General features: G+C 37.9%; 1 protein-coding gene across 4 annotated transcripts; it reads left to right on the forward strand.

Moving 5' to 3' along the window:
* The first annotated feature begins 1,010 nt into the window (after positions 1 to 1,010).
* On the forward strand, positions 1,011 to 17,868 carry LOC137296958 (cerebral cavernous malformations protein 2 homolog). Of its 4 annotated transcripts, none has more exons than XM_067828884.1 (12): positions 1,011 to 1,079; positions 3,231 to 3,374; positions 4,698 to 4,781; positions 5,630 to 5,728; positions 8,990 to 9,077; positions 9,457 to 9,503; positions 10,145 to 10,277; positions 11,640 to 11,688; positions 12,513 to 12,651; positions 13,806 to 13,944; positions 15,047 to 15,170; positions 16,502 to 17,868. In XM_067828884.1, exons 1-12 carry the CDS (start codon positions 1,053 to 1,055, stop codon positions 16,641 to 16,643), a joined length of 1,215 nt encoding a protein of 404 aa, XP_067684985.1. In that variant the 5' UTR covers positions 1,011 to 1,052; the 3' UTR covers positions 16,644 to 17,868. The 4 variants fall into 4 exon arrangements, with proteins under 4 accessions (XP_067684985.1, XP_067684984.1, XP_067684986.1 ...); XM_067828883.1 differs by having other exon boundaries at positions 1,016 to 1,079; positions 16,499 to 17,868; XM_067828885.1 differs by having other exon boundaries at positions 1,016 to 1,079; positions 15,047 to 15,164; positions 16,499 to 17,868.
* Positions 17,869 to 18,707: the final 839 nt, after the last annotated feature.

Here is an 18,707-nt window from a genome sequence, read left to right on the forward strand (position 1 = left end):
TCCCCTGCTGTGATACTGATGGAATATTGCCAACAGCAGCATAGAACCATACTCTTTCGCACTCTCAAGACAAATTTGCTTTGATAATGATGTCTGAACTGAAATGCACCATGAGTCAAAGTCTACAGTGAATTCCTGTTAAGGTGGACCATCTTGTCATACTGATGCAGAGGCCAATGAGGCATGGCTGACATCCCTCCAATTATATGACAGTGTTCTCAACTTGAAAAAGTGAATAGTTCCCACTGATCCCTGAGTCAATGAAGTGCAGGTGATGTCACTCCAAATATTTGAGGACATTCATTAGTGTTATCAGTGTCTACACTCACAGAACCCTAGTAAATGCAGACAGTCCCTCTGATTCATAAATCAATGAGGCGTGACTGATGTACTTTTGTCTGTGAGAACATTCCCAACTGTAATCCATGACCATACTGAACGCCAGTAAATGCAGACAGTCCCTCTGATTCAGAAATCAATGAAGCGTGACTGTTGTGTTGTCTTATGTGGACGTTCGTAACGGTAATCAATGACCATACTGAACCCCAGTAAAAGCGAATGGCCCCACTGATTCAGATATTATTGAAGCATGACTGATATCCCCTCCATAAATATTCTCAACTGTACTCAGGGTCTCCAGTGGACCATTATAAATGCAGACAGACCCCTCTGGTTCAGAAACCAGTGAAGCATGACTGATGGCCCTTCAATTATAAGACATTTCAGCATTCACCCAGTTAAGGCTGCACTGTAGTAGACTGAAACTTACAGCCACCCTTCATGTTTTTCATCTCTTCAAACACATCAGATCCTACATAAAACACGGCAACCAACTTTCAGCCATAAACCCACTCCATTAGATCATAAAATGACTCAGAGCGGCAATATTGCTGTAGTGGGGTGTACTCCCTGCCTCCTCTAAACAAGGGTATTGAGTCGACACAATGGCATAACCCTGTTTCTGCGGGTACGTTCACTGAGCATGTCCTGGATATGTTCCACTTGACGTCCTCGGTCAACTTGCTCCACCCATCATAGCCTGGCAGTCACGAATGTTGAATGGAAGGCAGAGAGCACAGGTGAGTTCTTTACAAAATGTATTATGTAATGTTTTTGTCCTGTTTGGGTGTGACATCTTACCAGTGTTTGAATTTGAGGAACACCCTCCCTATCTGATTTCATATACAGTGTGTGTCGGTATGTTGAGGTGGTTGTTTCAGGTCGGGTAGAGTCTGAGGCAGCTCCAATACAGGTATATGTATGAAGTAGTAAATTGCAGGAGATGTGTGTTTAATTTCTGTTTAATTCTTTATTTACAGGATCACGGGGTCTCTTTATTAGCATTACCTTTCTGATTAGTTACTTATTTGTGGTGATAAATATTGATATATATTTTGATGGATAAAGAGTTGATTATAGTGTTGATATATGTGTGACACTGTTGGATAAAGAGTTGATTATAGTGTTGATATATGTGTGACACTGTTAGGTAAAATGTTGATTATATGTGTGACACTGTTGGATAAAGAGTTGATTGTATGTAACTACTGGATAAAGTGTTCATATTATGTGTGACTCTACTGGATAAAGAACTGATATATGTGTGACACTGATGGATAAAGTGTTGTTATATGTGTGATACTACTGGATAAAGTGTTGATATATGTGGGATTTTGATGGACAAAGCGTTGATTACATGTCACACTTTTGGATAAAGTGTTTGTTATGTGTGTGACACTTGATAAAATGTTGGTTGTATATGATACTGTTGGAAAAAAGTATTGACTGCATGTGTGACACTTTTGGATAAAATGTTGGTTTTATGTGACATTGCTGGATATAGTATTGATATAGGCGTGACTCTGCTGGAGTGTGAGTGAGTGAGTTTAGTTTTACGCCGCACTCAGCAATATTACAGCTATATGGCGGCGGTCTGTAAATAATCGAGTCTGGACCAGACAATCCAGTGATCAACAACATGAGCATCGATCTGCGCAAGTGGGAACCGATGACATGTGTCAACCAAGTCAGCGAGTCTGACCACCCGATCCCGTTAGTCGCCTCTTACGACAAGCTGAGTCGCCTTTTATGGCAAGCATGGGTTGGTGAAGGCCTATTCTACCCCGGGACCTTCACGGGTCTACTCTGCTGGAAGACAAGTTGATTATATGTATGACAAAGTTGGATAAATTGTTGATATATGTGTGACACTGTTAGATAAAGTATTAATTTTAAGTGTGACACTGTTGGATAAAGTGTTGATATATGTGTGATTCTGTTGGATATAGTGTTGATTACATGGGTGACACTGTTAGGTAAAGTGTTGATTATATGGGTGACTCTGTTGGTTAAAGAGTTGACTGTATGTGTGACTCTACTGGATAAAGTGTTGATTTATGTGTGATTCCATTGGATAAAGTGTTTGTTAAATGTATGGCCCTTTTGCATAAAGTGTTGATTATATGTATAGCCCAGATGAATAAAGTACTGCTTACATGCATGGCCCTGAGGTTTGAAAAAAAAAAAGAAGTTTTGAGATAAATGGTATCTAATGCATACAAATCATGTAATCTAGCTGTTTCTTACTCAAAATCACACAGTTTTAGCATTAAATCCATCTATATTTTGTCTGTTCTCATGATGACTGGGATATAAACGACTAATGTAACAGACCTGTGTGACATTATCCAGATGACTGCTTGCAACTCATATACAGTCTGATTCTCAACACCAACATTTCCCTCATACCTGCTGCTTATCAGAGCAAAGATGTGTAATGGATGCCAGATAACAACAGAGAACAGTGTCATTATCAAGACTCTCAAAATGTAAACTCTTGGACTCAGACATGTTTATTCAATACTGCAGGTCATAACTCTTGATATTTAGGTGTGCTGTACAGAAACACAAACTATCTTATCAATAAATTGCAATCAGGAAAGTAGTTCATCACAATCTGACCTTATGTCATCACGATGGAGTACCCTATCAGGGATCTGAATTTCAATCTGTGTTTGGGACCAGTTTTCACCTTAACTTCCATCTAAATCTATGAATACATGGACATGAATGTTTTGTTGGGTTTTTGAGATTTAATACTTGACAAAGTTCAAGTCCATGAGACTTTTCTTTTTGACCATAATTTTGCAGGGAGAAAAATTTGTCTTTTAGCAGAGACCGTATGCTTTCAAGACTGAACCAGTTTTAACAGTTTACCTATGCTTTCTCAGGGCTCCAGTAGACAACTGACCCGAACTTGGAGCCCTTATGAAGGCATGGGTTCACAAGTGCTGAACAACCGTGACCTCAAACCTCCTGACTATTATGTGCCACCAAACAGTCTCATAGAAGAGAATATACAGAAGATTGTCAAGGTGAATCATTTGGGAGTTTCAGAAATCACTTATTTGTTTCAGTTTCAGGCAAGATCAACTTATTTTGTGTTGTTTGCATACAAATAGACGTTAAATACAAAAACAAAATAATTCTATAATGTTGCTCCAACAACCATAAAGAAATGAGGTTTTGTGCAGGAGTGAGGGCAGCTAGGTACTATTCTTATGCAACTGAGTATGGATGGTTGACAGTGAAGAAGACTTCTGTTGAAAATTTTAATTTTCTTTATATACCATGACAACCAACATACATGAATTATGGCAGAGATGTAATAGTATAATTAGAGTTATAACAACTATTACTGTAAGAAGTAGTCTGTTTGAATTCTTAACAGATACAGTTGAACCCCAAAGTCTCAAATTCAGTTGCGAGGAATTCTCAGTTGTGTCAGATTCATCTCTCAGCCCCTGCTGTCTTTTTATACATTATGTCTATCATTACTTTTATGTTAACTGATGTATCAAACATTCAGACAAGTCAAACACTCAGTTTACAGTGCCTCAATACACTTTTTATTTTGTAAGCATGTAATGGTGTACTGTATGTGAATGACCAAACAAAGCTGTCTGCAGAAAGGGGTCAGCTCATTTAAAGATTACACTGTCATCGAACTCATTTTCTGATGGTTAGAAAATTTCCTTTTAGCACTTTTTGTGAATGAACAAAAACTAATGACTTTTGTCAGTGAAGATGTCAAATTTGCAATTACACATCACTAGCCCACTCAATATTAATGACAGGCCCAGGACCCAGGATGATCTCTAGACAAGTTTCTTTACCTTTTCAGCTCTAATTTTTTATTGCTCTCATACTCTCGAGCCAGGAATTGTACACAAGCTGTGCACATTTTCTAATACCAGTCATCAACAACTATCACCCAAGTACTTCTCAAAACTATATTGTAGGGTCAAATATGAAACATCTGAAAAAATCCATCAGTTTTCTTTCTTATTTTTTTTTTTTTCATTTTATTTTTATGTTTCTGGACAAAGTACATTTGCTGATCAATTTTGACACTGTGCGTTTTCATGTTTACACAACCATGGAGAGAAAGGGTAGAGGAAAACACTAAAATATTAAAATATAAGTCAATAAAAAATGTTAAAATTAAGAAACTAAATAAATATGGTAAAATAAAATGCAAAATATATATAGAGAGAAAGAAAGATCTTCCATAAGTTGTTATTAAGAAGTACTTCATAGTAAGTCATTCGAAGTGCAATGAGATCATTATTCGCAAAAAGTATATTATCTTTTCCTATCATGAAAACAAAAATAATCAATATAACCCTGTGTTGTAGTATGCGGGTCTAATTGATGGAGTGGCTGCTGACACAGACATCACAAACAGGACCGATGTCTTGCGAGTCATCGACAAGGGCAAGGTGATGCATCTTGCAGTTTGTTCTTTAATGTTAGGAGTCAGATAAAATCATCATCAGTTTCGGAAACTGTGGTAATCTAGATCATCCTCAATATCTCCCAGGTATGCCTTCCGATATGTCTTCTCTATACCCTGGATGCATCAATGGCTTGGCCCAATGATTTTATTACCTCCCTTTGCTGGCTTTTTATCCAATCAGGTGTCTACGCTGGGAAGCTGAGCGTACCAGTCACAACTCGTTATCACTTTTTAAGTTATCTAACCAGTAAAACTTGGCAACACAAATGATGCAGAGGTACTCTGAAAGAGGTAGAAGGAGTTCTTGCATTTCTAAAAGTTTCAGACCTGTCAATTTGTATGTCATCAAATTCCTCTCAAATCTGAGTCACACAAATCTTTGTGACTGCAAACACTATCTTTGTTGGCGCTGATAAGTTTGGTTGTAACAGCGACTAAGGGAGGTAATAAAACCATCAGGCCGAGCTGTAGATGCATCCAGAGTATAGTGAAGATCTATCAGAACGTCTATACCCAAGAGATATTGAGGATGCAGACCACAGTACAATGAGTGAGTTTAGTTTTATGATGTTTACCACATATATTCTGGACATTCATAGTCTATTTTGGGTATATGTCTCAGGATCTGTATGATAGTTCTTAAAGGTTAACAGGTGCCATTAATGTTGTTTTGCACGTTAAATCGATGTATTTATATCCTGATTATTTTAAACAATAAGTTTTATGAATACTATTTGCAATGATAACAAAAAGACAAAATTGCAGTCCTTCAAATTTGAATTCAAGTGCAAGGACAAGAGTGTGATATGTTTCTCAAATCTGTTATTACAGAAGCAAGGGTTGATTCCGTCAAAAGTTGGGTATGAACACGACGCCATCTTTAGCCTGAGTGTCAACAACATCAAGATCAGTAGATACAACCAGACAGAGGTGAGGCAGACATCCAGACTCACGTACTGCAATACAATGTCTGAAGTACATAGGGTTCAAATTATGATTGGTTTGTTTGTTGTTTAAAGGGCCACTGATGCAGAGCAATTTCCGTGGACTGGTGTAAACTTTTGTTATTGTTTTTCTCCCGTGAGTACCCGGATGATATCCCAGAATTCTTGACTGGTTTGTGACCTCTGCTGCGCAGTCCCTATGAACTATTGAGAGTTTAATTATAGACAGATCAACTAAGGTGAAGTCATTTTTACTTCATTACAAATGCATTATGAAAACAAATGAAACATTTTGATGGTTAATCATCTGCCAGTGGTAGAAATGGTAAAAAACTATTAGGATGGGAAAATAATGAAGCCAATGTACGTCTGTATTTTGTCTCATAACCCTAATTAGTTTATTGTCATATTTGTATGATTTTGAAAATTAATGAAAGAACACACAGTCTGCTCATACTTATGGTAAATTTCTAACATAACAGCAACATTTATACATTGTATAGATTGCCAGTGTGGATCCTATTTCACACACATACACGATTTAGTGTGTGTTTTCTGTCATATAGATTCTGCTGAATGCTACAACAAATAAATTAAAACAAAATGCAAATAATGAATGTAAAACAGACTTATTTTATAGCAACAATATCAGGCTACTATCTTGTTCAGGAATGTATCCATCAATATTCACATAAAAGAACGATATTCCATTCAACTGCAGCTGGTAAATAATCCTGCTCTGTGTCGTGTGTCTTAAAAACGGTCTAATTTGTGAAAGAGTAACACATCGTTTCACGTCTTTCACATTGGTGAAAACCTGATAAACCTCTCATTGGTCACCCAAGATAGCACACAAGGCAACTAATTGTATGATGTCCGCCATTCTAAGTAATTTAGTTTACCAATAATGAGCAATCAATCATTCAATGCAAGGGTGGTTAATTCTTTGAAGGGAGGATGTTGTGTTTTTTTACACTCGCACTTTATGACAGGGTGTAGTCAGCATATAGATTAGTACATCTACACATACTGCCTTTTGACAAATCCGCTGTAGAAGATAAAAGTAACTAATCAATCAGGGTGTTATCGGTTAATTATTTGATCGATGTTTGTTTTTGTAACTCAGCTGATAAACAGTCTTGCATCACTTACATGCACATATTACATAACATACAATACATTTGCCATTACAGACCTTAATTTATAATGTTGAGTATTTACTCCAGACAGGAGAAATGCCAAATGGGAACCTTTGTTGAGTAACCTGAGTGGTGTTACTACTAATTATACCTGTTATAAATTCATTAACTGACCATCCAGAGAATGACGACAAATAACACGTGTAGGTTTACACCATCAAACGCGAGTTACAGCAAGGAAGATGTAATCTCTGTGTCGCATGCAGCCTGAAAACACTTATGGGCCAATACTGTTTTGAGGATACTAACGGAACTTAGTTACATAAGGAATACATACAGGCATTTGCTGTGTACTTGGGTAAATAGGTGTAATAAGTTTGTTTTTTTACATAAGAAGATTTTCAAATTTCTCTACCAAAGGCAAAGTCATCGTTTTTAGTTTATGAATTCAAATAAATTATTTGTGTGTTTTTATTATCATAAATAATAAACCAGGGTAGCTACCATAGCTACCAAAATTTACGTATGATATTTGCTATCACAGCTGAACCAACACTCAAAACTACCTAAATATTAAGCTTTGCAGTCTTTCGGACTGAAACAAGTGGCTTGCTACGTGCCTGTAGACATCATATTTAACAAGGAATGACATGGATATTTTTAAATAATGGCGTATGATGGGCATCCGGCCTCCTGACTGTTTAGGCGAAGAAATTCTGCCAGTCCCTTTGTGCGTCACGGTCGAGGGAGTGGGCGCTGACCAATTTGCAGTTTGGTTTTGTAATTAGACTGTTGGCGAGAAACATTATTTGCTCCGCATCAGTGCCCCTTTAATGCCACACTCAGCAATATTCCAGCTATGTGGTGTGGGTCTGTAAAACAAATCTGGACCAGACAATCCCGTGATCGACATAAGGATTGATTTAAACAATTGGGATATGATGTCATATATCGTCCAGGTCAGTAAGCCTGACCACCCGATCTCTCCAACCTATGAATACACAATGCCATACAAAAATGGTCCATGTGTGCCACAAAAGGCCATTTTGCTAGTTGTTAGAGGCGACTAATGGGATCGGGTGGTCTTGGTTGACACATGCCATTGGTTCCCAGTCACGCAGATGGATGCTCATGCTGTTGTTCACTGGTTTGTCTGGTCCAGACTCTGGTTATACAGATGGAATATTGTGTAAAACCAAACTGACTCACTCACTCAAAATGGTCAAATATAATGTATTTTATTTTAGTACTTTTTGTGTTGAGCCCCTATCTTCTGAGATTTGAGTGAGGCACGTAATTGCCAGAAGTCCTTCAATGAGAAAATGAAATAACACAGTTCATCTCTAATTTCCATTATGTACATGCATGCTTCTCAAAAAAGACATATTTTTCATGAAAATGTCAAATCCAACCAGTTTTACTGTTCATTTCAGGCCTCATCAAAACCAATTGCTTTAGAAAGACTATCTACATACTCTCGTTTTCTGTGTCATAGCATTTCAAATGAATAAAGACTGAATCTTCAGGGATTATCAGGAACTCAGTTCTCAGGAACTGCACATTGAAACATGTGACTCAGATTTGCTACAAATTAACATATCATGAATGAAAGCTGATTGCAATAGGTATTAGTCATTTGCGGCACCAGTATGTGGCAAGATGGCCACCTGTTTCCTCTTGTCAGGGGAGATGGGGTAGCTTGATGGTTAAAGGCAAAGTGTTCACTCTCCATAATGAAGAAACTGGTCCAAAACCCCACATGGGTACAATGTGTGAAGCCCATTTCTGGTGTTGAACCCCACAGTGATATTGCTGGAATATTGCTAAAAGAGGTGTAAAACCACACTAACTCTTCTTATCAGACGTTCTCTCTTTTGTTATGTTTCAGGATGCTACAGTTTCAGTTCAAACCTCAGACATGTGTCCACACTTGCTGAGCTAAAAATATGGAGTTCTCTCCCCTTTTATGTTCCAGGATGTTATACTTTGAATACAAATGCTGCAGTTTTCCTGGTATACAAAACACCAAAATGCAGAACTCTTGTCAGCTGTGTCTATTGGAACTATAGGCGATATTTTAAAGAGTTCTCTCTCTTGCTTTGTTCTAGGATCTGTTGCTACGGGTACCCATGCATGAGATCGCTGCAGTATGTTATGTAAAGGACGATGACCAGCATATTCTAGCTCTCAAACATGGTGGGTTGTGAAACCAGAGAATTCAGCTGTGATTAATATGCATAAAGCAGAACTATGCGCTCTGATTGGTCAGTGTTGCCAGTTGGTATACACAGAGACAATGGTGTAGTACAACCAGGATATTCAGTTTGGAACTGTCATCCCTAACAATCTATGTTTTTTACATGAAACAACTTGACGCATGAGTGAGTGAGTTTAGTTTTAAGCCACTTTTTGCTATGTTTCAGCAATATCATGGCAGGGGACATCGGAAATGTACTTCACACATTGTACTGATGTTGGTAATCGAACCGGGTCTTACGCAGGACAAGCAAACACTTTAACCACTAGACTACCCATAATCTTTAACCTTGAAGCATTTGTATTTTTAATTTTCAAGGAACCCTTGAAGACTGCAGTTTGTCTGTCCTGTACTGTAAATCAAAGGTAACAAGATTCTGAATCATCAACCATTTCCCCCAACTGGAAATCCAGATTTTGACAGAGACAAGCATGGTGTTTTGTTGGTCTCACTATTTCTTTTAAGGACAATTCATGCATATTTATTAATCAAGCACCTGTTGAGGTTCACTCTGATCGTGTGACAGTGGTTGAAATCACTTTAGCTTTCAACAGGTTTTAACAGGATTAATGTTTTCAACTGTGTTATTTATGAGTCAACATGGAGAATGTATCTTGAAATTGTGAAATAAAAAAATTCCATTTGGGAATGTTTCCAGAGTCAAACATATGCAAAGATGTTTGTGGCAATGGTGTAATACTTGTTGTCTGCTTTTGGATAAAATTCAAGGTTAATCACCCGTGATAAACTTATGTTGATATAACATTTTTAAGTTTCATTTAAAAGCTTTGCTATGATGAAGAGAAACCAATTTTATACATGGACAACTTCATTGCAAACTATTTGGCATTTAGATGTAGATGCTTGATAACAATGTTGGCATCTACACCAAAATGTTTCAGCTTTTTTTTGTAATGAAAAAGTGGTCAATGTATAATAGTTATTCCTCTTTATGGTGATTTTCCAAGGACCTTGTTCAATATCTTTTTCTGATTGGTCCCTACAGCAAGCAGCAGAGGAACTATGCGCTCTGATTGGTCAGTGTTTCCAGTTGGTTTACACAGAGGCAACAATGCATCTCTTTGCTCCTCACATTCCCGAAATCTCAGCCAGCACATCTCACAGTGGATCTTCTGATGGTAGGTGGATTTGACAATTTTGTATTCTTAAGGGAGAATGACAATTTGTTTTTATTAATGAGTTTAGTTTTATGTCACTTTTAGTAATGTAAAATATAGCAATGTCACTGGAGGGGACACTAGAAATGAGTTTCACACATTGTGCCCTTGTCAGGGCAATAAAAATGAACCCCCGTTTGGGGGTTGATGAGTGAATGTGTTAACTACTGTAAATCATTGAATTAATGCGAGCATTTTATTAATGTGAAAAATGCATCTGCACACTTGTCGCATTATTAAAATGATGCATTTCACTCTGACCAAGTCTGCTTTTGAGAACTTAATAAACATCAGAAATACGAAAATCTCTTCTTGTCTTTATTGTCTTGAGGTTAGCATTCATCAAAACAATACAGAATAAAACAAGAATTTAGACATCTCGCATAGACATCTAGGCTATCCCACCACAAGTGATTTTATCAAATAATGTCATATTCTTGTTATCAGACACTTGAAATTGTATTGTTGTAGTGTAGAGCTAAGTGTTCTTGTATTCACAGCTACCAGCCTTGAATATTCATTATGTAGGCTGTCATCATTTCTGGTGTCCTTTGCCGTGATACTGCTGAAATATTGCTAGAAGCAACGTAAAACACACTCATTCACTCACTCACTCACTCATTATAGAGGAATGATGTGCAGAACTATGTCACTCATGCATGACTGCACACTCTGTGGATAACAAATTTCTTGCAATGAAATATGAATGAATGAATGAATGAATGAATTAGAGCTTCTTTATCTTAAAGAGCAAATAAGTGGGTAGGAAGTTGAGTAGGTTAGGTAGATTAAAGGTAGATTGGGAGGCTGGGAGGCAGGAAGGGTGTTGTATAAAATTAAACTCACTCAGTCTTCCCCCTCCCAGAGTCCTTGTCCTCACAGGGACTTGTATCGCTTACAGACGGCATTCGAAAGACATATAGGTGTAGAGACTCCTTTTATATAGTACTAGGGTAGGGTCTATACACCTATATGTCTACCGAATGCCGTCTGTAAGCGATACAAGTCCCTGTGCTTGTCCTTACTTCTAATTGCTTCCCCTGACTCCTGAGGTCAGGAGGTACAGTAGCAAGAGTGAGTGAGTTGGGTTTTACCCTCCCTTGAGCAATATTTCAGTTTTATCTCATGCAAGGGACACCAGGAATCAGCTTGACACATTGTATGCATGTGGGGAATTGAACCCAGGCCTTTGGCATGACTAGCAAATACTTTAACCAGTGGACTAACCTACAGTTGCAAGAACTCTTCCTAAAACTGTACAGATATTATGCTACTTGTACATTAATCAGTTACATAAAATATTCATCTCAGTTTTGTATTAAGTTTCAGAGTCAACAACTGTGATTCCCATGCTTCCGGGGCGTCCATCATTGTAAGTTTAATGCTTGTCCAGTCGACCTGTAAAGATCCATGATAGAATTGGTCTTTACCAAGCAATGTTCGTAGTACAAGACAACCAGTGAGATAGTAAGAGTGAGGTGTTAAAGAACAAACAAACAAATTATACCCAAACATCAATACCAGACAGGCAGTCCCTGTTTAATAAATTTCACACATGCCTGATCTTAAACAAGGACCTCCATGGAGATGTGGGTTAGAATTTATCTTAGTAACCCATGCTCGTCATAAAAGGCAACTAATGGGCACTGGATGGTCAGACTAGCTGACCTTGTTGACACATGTCATCGTATCCAAATTCATGCTGTTCAACACTGGTTTATCACACATATGTGGCTATAATTGCAAAAATATAATCTTTGGGGATGTTTCAAAAGCACTGCGGTTTTGATGAGATTGCAAAACTGCACATTTGGCACACTTAAGCAAAGTAAGAGAAGGTCAGTCTATATGCAAACTTGTTTGTTTACTCTGCATCATGTTTTCAACATTGGAACTCAGTTTGTAATAGAAAATTTTGTCTCAATAAATATTTTACAATTTATGTTTTATCCAGTGCCCAGTGAAGTCATGAAGTGGGTGTTTATTTATGGCAAGTCTGTAAAATTTGAAAAAATGTATCTAACATTTAAAGTTCATACTTGTGATAACATAAATAAAATTCAAAATGGGGTTGAGTTGATGTAAAATCCAGCATAGGAAAATGGGTACCTGGTAAGATGAAATGAATATTCCCAAGGGAATTGAGAATGAAAACATCATCACCATCATCTAATCATCATTGTACATATGTTTCAGCCTGACATCATCAAACTTTGATCTCCCGATCGTCACCAACTCCATCCCGCATCCCAGTAGATCAGATCCCAGTGAGAAGAGCATGAAGGGGAGTGAGATCAGTGTCCCTGCTGACCTCGTCAAAGATTACATGTTTAAAGTTAGTGTGTTATCATCAATATTATACCCAATACAGTGCTTAGAGGTAGACCTCAGGGTGCCTGAAACAACTAAACAGTACTTGATTAATATTTAAAGAACTTTGCCATCCTGTACAGTTCTAGAGCGCCAGTTCTAGATCTCTTCCTGTTGTTCTTGAAATTACAAATTACTAGTTTGTACATTCACAATTATATTGAAAATCTGTGCAGTTACTACCCATGAAGATCCGGGTTAGAATTGGTCTTCAGCAACCCATGCCTGTTAGAGGTGACTAATGGGATTGGATGGTCAGACTCGCTGACTTGGTTGACACATGTCATCGTACCCCACTTGCACAGATCGATGTTCAAGATGTTGATCACTGGATTGTCTGTCCTCATTATTTACGGACCACCACCATATAGTTGGAATATTGCTGAATGTGGCGTTAAACAACAAACGATGTAAAAAGTTACTTTTGAAACCTTAAATATTTAATATCTACAAAATAAAGCAAGAGTGTACACTAAACCTTGTGCATTTATACAATATGCCCATAGTTTCTGTGTCTTATGTTCATAGATGTAAATATGATTAAAGTCAATTCTTCAGTTTGTATTATTTATGTTTATGTTTTTTGTTATTTTGTTGTTTTTGGTTTTGTGTTAGTTTTAATCATATTGGTCCGATTATTTTGGATAAGAAGATCAAGTTGTCTCTGTAAAATCATGATAACTTATCCTCTCATGTAGACTTGCCTCTTTATTATACATCTATGGACTTATCATTCAGTACAGCAGCGTGTGAAACAAGGCCCATTCAACCAGCCCAGATCAGGTAGATTTCTCCCAGATGGTCTAAATTTACTGCTCATCAGCCTGAAGGTCTGGCAAAAATACATCTGAGTAAATTCACCAAATTTTAAAATCTATTTTTCAAAATTAGCATTACATTTGACACTTGGATTGTCTGGTCTGGTTAAATCCATTTGGGGCTGGTGGCAATTTAAAGGTACCAGCCATAATGTCTGGCTGGGATATTTGTCTTATTTCATACACTGAATACAGACTTGAGGCAGGGCTATTAAAACTTCATCCATGCTATGTACTGTACTTGTGTCTGTTGGACTTTCTCTATTGAACTCACTTTCAGAGCAAATTTTGAAATTTTCAGCTGCATCAGAAAATGAATTCAGAAGAACTGCGCCAATTTGCTGAACTTCTGAGAAGGTTGTACAGTGACATGCCGATAGATGAATTTTGTGAGCAGGTGCTCCTTCTGTATGGGCAAGATAGGAAACATCTTCTGGCAGGTGAGTGTTGACTTTCTTCCTCATCCTCCAGTAAAAGAGATCCGTAAAGGTCTGGGAAAGAATAGGCCTTCGGAAACCCATGCTTGCTATAAAAGGCGACTGCACTTGCAGTAAGAGGTGACTTGGGTGGTCAGGTTCGCTAACTTGATTGACATGTCATGGGTTCCCAATTGCACAGATCAGTGCTCATGCTGTTGATCACCGGATTGTCTAGTCCAGACTTGATTATGTACACACCACGACCATATAGCTGGAAAATTGCTGACTGTGGCGTAGAACTAAACTCATGAACTCACTTACTCCAGTAAAAAGAAAAATTTGCAGTCCTCATTTTACATTATAACCATCTTCTCAAGGCAAGGGAAATAACCTTGACCTAACTGTCTATCTTCAACCCATGTCAAACTAAAACAGAATTCAGTTACTCAGCTATGGCATCACTCCTGGCTATGTGGTCCTTTTCACGCTCCTTCATTTGACTAATCAGATTTCCACCTTTCAAATCATTTGTATTTGTATGAAACAAAATGTCTGAGCAGAGGTCACGATAATCAATAGACAAAATCATAATTAGACTGGTCGTACCTTGCAAACTGCATCATATCACTGAAGCACTTTGATAAAAATATGACAAGATTTTGGAAAGCTTTGTCATCTGGATGTATATTTCCAGATATTAATTTGAATGCCCTGTTTATAGACTACAGGACTTACAGAGGGTAGTTTTGTTATCTCCCTTGCCTGAGAAAGATGTTTACGCACCGGATACACATTTTGCAACAGTCTTCACACTTATCTCCCATAAACCAAAATTATAACTCCAGTAACTTCTGAAATAAATGTTGTCATTTGACTGAAATTACAAATGCTTTTTGTCTGCAAGACTAAAAGTGGATGATACATTTTCTGGGCCCTTTAAAATGATATGATGACTACTTCTCATTTACAAGTACTAAGATATTTGAATATATAAATGTTTAAAGATGTTTGAAAATGATTACTTTGAATGGAACAAAGTATATACATGTATCAGCTTCTGTTAATGGTTTACTGGATTTAGGAACCATGCTCAGTCACTAAATAAGGAATGTTTGTGTTTCAGACTTAAGTCCATTTATCCCGTCAGAAGATTACACTTATTTCCTCGACTTCCTCTGCAAGAACGACATCGCCCTCCCCCAAACTGGGACTGTCTCAAGCCTTAGGAGCAACACAAGAAAGTACATGTAATATAAAAAATAATTAATAGAAATAGATTAGAATTGGTCTTCAGCAACCAATATGTGCATGCCCAAAAAGACATGGTTTAGAATTCATTCACTAGTCTTCAGCCACCAATACTTTTACAGTAAAGAAGGCATAAGTTAGAATTAGTCTTCAGCCACCAAAAGTTAACACCCAAGTTAAACTTGGGTTAGAATTGATCTTCAGCAACGAATACTTGCACATCTGTAAAAGACATGGGGTAAAATTGGTTTTCAACAACTAATAATTATACACCCATTAAGACGTCGGTTAGAATTGGTCTCTGGCAACCAATACTTGTACATCCATCTAGACATAGGTTAGAATTAGTCTTCAGCAACCAATACTTGTACCCATTAAACATGCAGTTTCAGCAGTCCATGCTTGTGCTTAAGAGGAGACTCCAGGAATTGAGTGATTCAGTTTCACTGTCATGGTTGGCACTGTATCCCAGGGGCGGTGGGGTAGTCTAGTGGTTGAAGCGTTCGCTTGTCACGCCGACGACTCGGGTTCGTTTCCCCACATGGGTACAATGTGTGAGGCCCATTTTCTGGTGTCCCCCGCCGTGATATCGCTGGAATATTGCTAAAAGCGGCGTAAAAACAAACTCACTCACTCACTCACTGTATCCCAAATCAACAAAAACATTTTACTGTGGTCAATGAAATATTCCAACTATATAGTGGTAGTCTGTAATTAATCAAGTCTGGACCACACAATCCAGTGATCAGCATCATGAGCATTGGACTATGCAACTAGGATATGATGACAAGTGACACTGAACCCTAAGTAAGTGAGTCTGACCTGAAATCTGTTACTTGCCTCTTATGACAAGCATGGGATGCTGAAGGGCCATTCTTACCCCGATCTTCATGGGTAAATACATCATCCAAACATATCACATTTAAGACCACAGGAAATGACCCACAAAATTAGTTCTGTAGCATGCACATGACAATTCTTAGAGAAAGGTGAGATTGAGTGACCATAGGTGACAGGATGGTCTTTGTCGGAATCTGTTAAAACTGATTCAGCTCGTTTCTTAAGAGGTCAAAGGGTGTGCACAGGGCTAAACTGATCTGACATGGTCTGCATTAATGTGATACGATTTAATGGGAAATGATAAACGATTATGAATATATTGTCTATCAAACTAATCTGAAAGATCAAATGTTCAAGGTCACATGTTCTGGGGCTTTTTTTCAAGGGTAACATCAATTTCACCAGTTGAATCATCATAGGAAGACTTTCACATTGCAAAGTCGTCATGTTTTTAAAGTTGACTTCAGGCATGACATTTCTTTTCCAGCAGACGGTCAGTCAGTGAGTTGTCAACAACAAGCACCATCACCAACAGCAACGGCGATGATGTGGAACAAATTCTTAATATGATCACTGATCAAATTGCTCATCTTGATACCAGTGATACAAACTCAGAATATTTTGACTACTGATGCGTCCCTCATAGAAGAAGTCATTGACTCCGATGCAACAGGTCCAGCATGTGACAGTGTTTGTTTTTAGAATATGGGACACCCATAGTCTAGTGTTTGTTTGGAGAGCTGAACACTGGGGATTCAAACTATTGGCTGTATCAAACCAAATGGTGCTAAATCATGGTTCTTGTTCTTATCCTGTCTGCTGGGCGAAATGGACTGGAACATGGACTGATTGTCTCAGTTGATAAAATGTGTCGGAAAATGGAATACCCTCCAGTTTGGCGTCTGATTTGGTTGGCACTATGAAACCAGTGATAGTTCTCACTAGTGCATGCACATTCCATGCACATCACTATACAAGTGCAATACACAAAGGTAACACACTGTTTACCCTGACCTGAAAAAGCTGTTATTTTGTTACATCTGTTATAAACCTAAGTTCATTCCCTGGTTGCCCATTGTCCCCACTCCACAATGGAATCTTAGCGCAAAGGAGACAGAAGTCCTTTAACACTGGCTATTTACAGTTGCAGCTCTGAGATGGGTTTGTAGAATGGAGCCCATCCTCGATATCTCCAAGCTATACATTCCGATAACTCTCCACTATAGTGGAATGTATAGCCTGGAGATACCGAGGATGAATGGAACCATGGTTTTTAAGATATGCAGGTTATAGTCCACATTGTATTTACTTGAATTAAAAAAATGCTTTATGTTGACAAATAAGTGCATAATTGTGTGTTTACCGTTTTGCTCATTCAACCATCACATGCAGATATATGCATTTCACATGTCACAAACCATATACCAATCAACAGGAGATATATTCTATATTTTACCTTATGTGGTATGTGTCTTCAGGACATGAATGTCCTGATGGAGTTTGAAAACAGAGGACAGGTTAAAATTCTTTACAGAGTTATGGCACTTGGTAAGCGTTTCCTGACTTAGTACATGTTATCCCAGATCTGAACAGATTTTCTCAGTAACCGTTATAGATACGGAAACCAAATGTGTTATGTGTTTTCAGGACATAACTATCGTGTTGGAGTTAAAGGACAGGAACCAATTCTGAACTCTGTGGCAGGGCATGGCATCTTGTTTGTTGATGTTTTAATTCAGAAAGCATAATATATGGTCTCTGGTGATTTTAACCAGCTGTTGTTGAATCCAGCAATTAAAATGAAATGCTTTGAAAAACATTAATGTTAATACTTAATAAAACTAATGCGGGTCAGTTTGTCTGTGACTTTGTTTTGATTGAGCGGAAACGCAAACAATCAACTCCAATTCTATGACTAAGTTCTAGTATTAGTTTCACTGTGACAGAAAATTACAATGACTTGCAGTTGCTATAATAGAGGAAGCACTCAGACTTTCAAGCTGAATGTTGATCTAAATTCATCTGTTTTAGAATAAGTTCTGTCAATCTGACTTTCCTACACCATAAATCGTGCTGTGGCTCATGAATACAAGCCTACTTCCTTCAACTTGGGAGGTCAAAGCTCATTCATGTTTCACCTTCATGGGAGTGTTCTCACAAATAGGTTTGAATCTGAAGGCATTTTTTTTCCTGAAGTACCAGGTATACACATCAAGATTAAATGTCTAATGTCAGATATCCTTAGAATTAGTCAGTGCCGTTTTCAAGCAAATGTTTATTAATGAGAGTGAGAGCAAGTGAGCGAGTGAGTGATGTTATGCCGCCCACAGCAATATTCCAGCTGTATGGCAGCGGTCTGTATATACGCGAGTCTTGACCAAAAAGAGCAGTGATCATCAGCATGAGCAACAGTTGAATCCTGCTGTACATAAATATAACTTCTTAATGTCAGAGATAAATCCTTAAACTTTAAATAATCTGGCAGTGTATGTATTTAATGCTATGTGTCTTGGACAGTCATTTCTACATATTGTAACATAACTGGACCGCATGTTATTGCTTGTAGTGTATATGTGTGCATACTCTCTGATAGTCAATTGTAAATGTAGGATCTGCTCGTGGCCTCCACCACAAGAAATCAAGACAGGGCAGCATAATCATCGATATGCGCAATTGGGAACTGATGATGATTCAAC

Source organism: Haliotis asinina, chromosome 9, assembly GCF_037392515.1.
Source record: "Haliotis asinina isolate JCU_RB_2024 chromosome 9, JCU_Hal_asi_v2, whole genome shotgun sequence".
NCBI lineage: Eukaryota > Metazoa > Mollusca > Gastropoda > Lepetellida > Haliotidae > Haliotis > Haliotis asinina.

Coding starts and splice junctions, on each gene's coding strand:
- LOC137296958 (XM_067828883.1), top strand. CDS start 1,053: ATGTTGAATGGAAGGCAGAGAGCACAG. Junction 4,782..5,629: donor GAGTCATCGACAAGGGCAAG/GTGATGCATCTT, acceptor CTGTTATTACAG/AAGCAAGGGTTGATTCCGTC. Junction 5,729..8,989: donor GTAGATACAACCAGACAGAG/GTGAGGCAGACA, acceptor GCTTTGTTCTAG/GATCTGTTGCTACGGGTACC.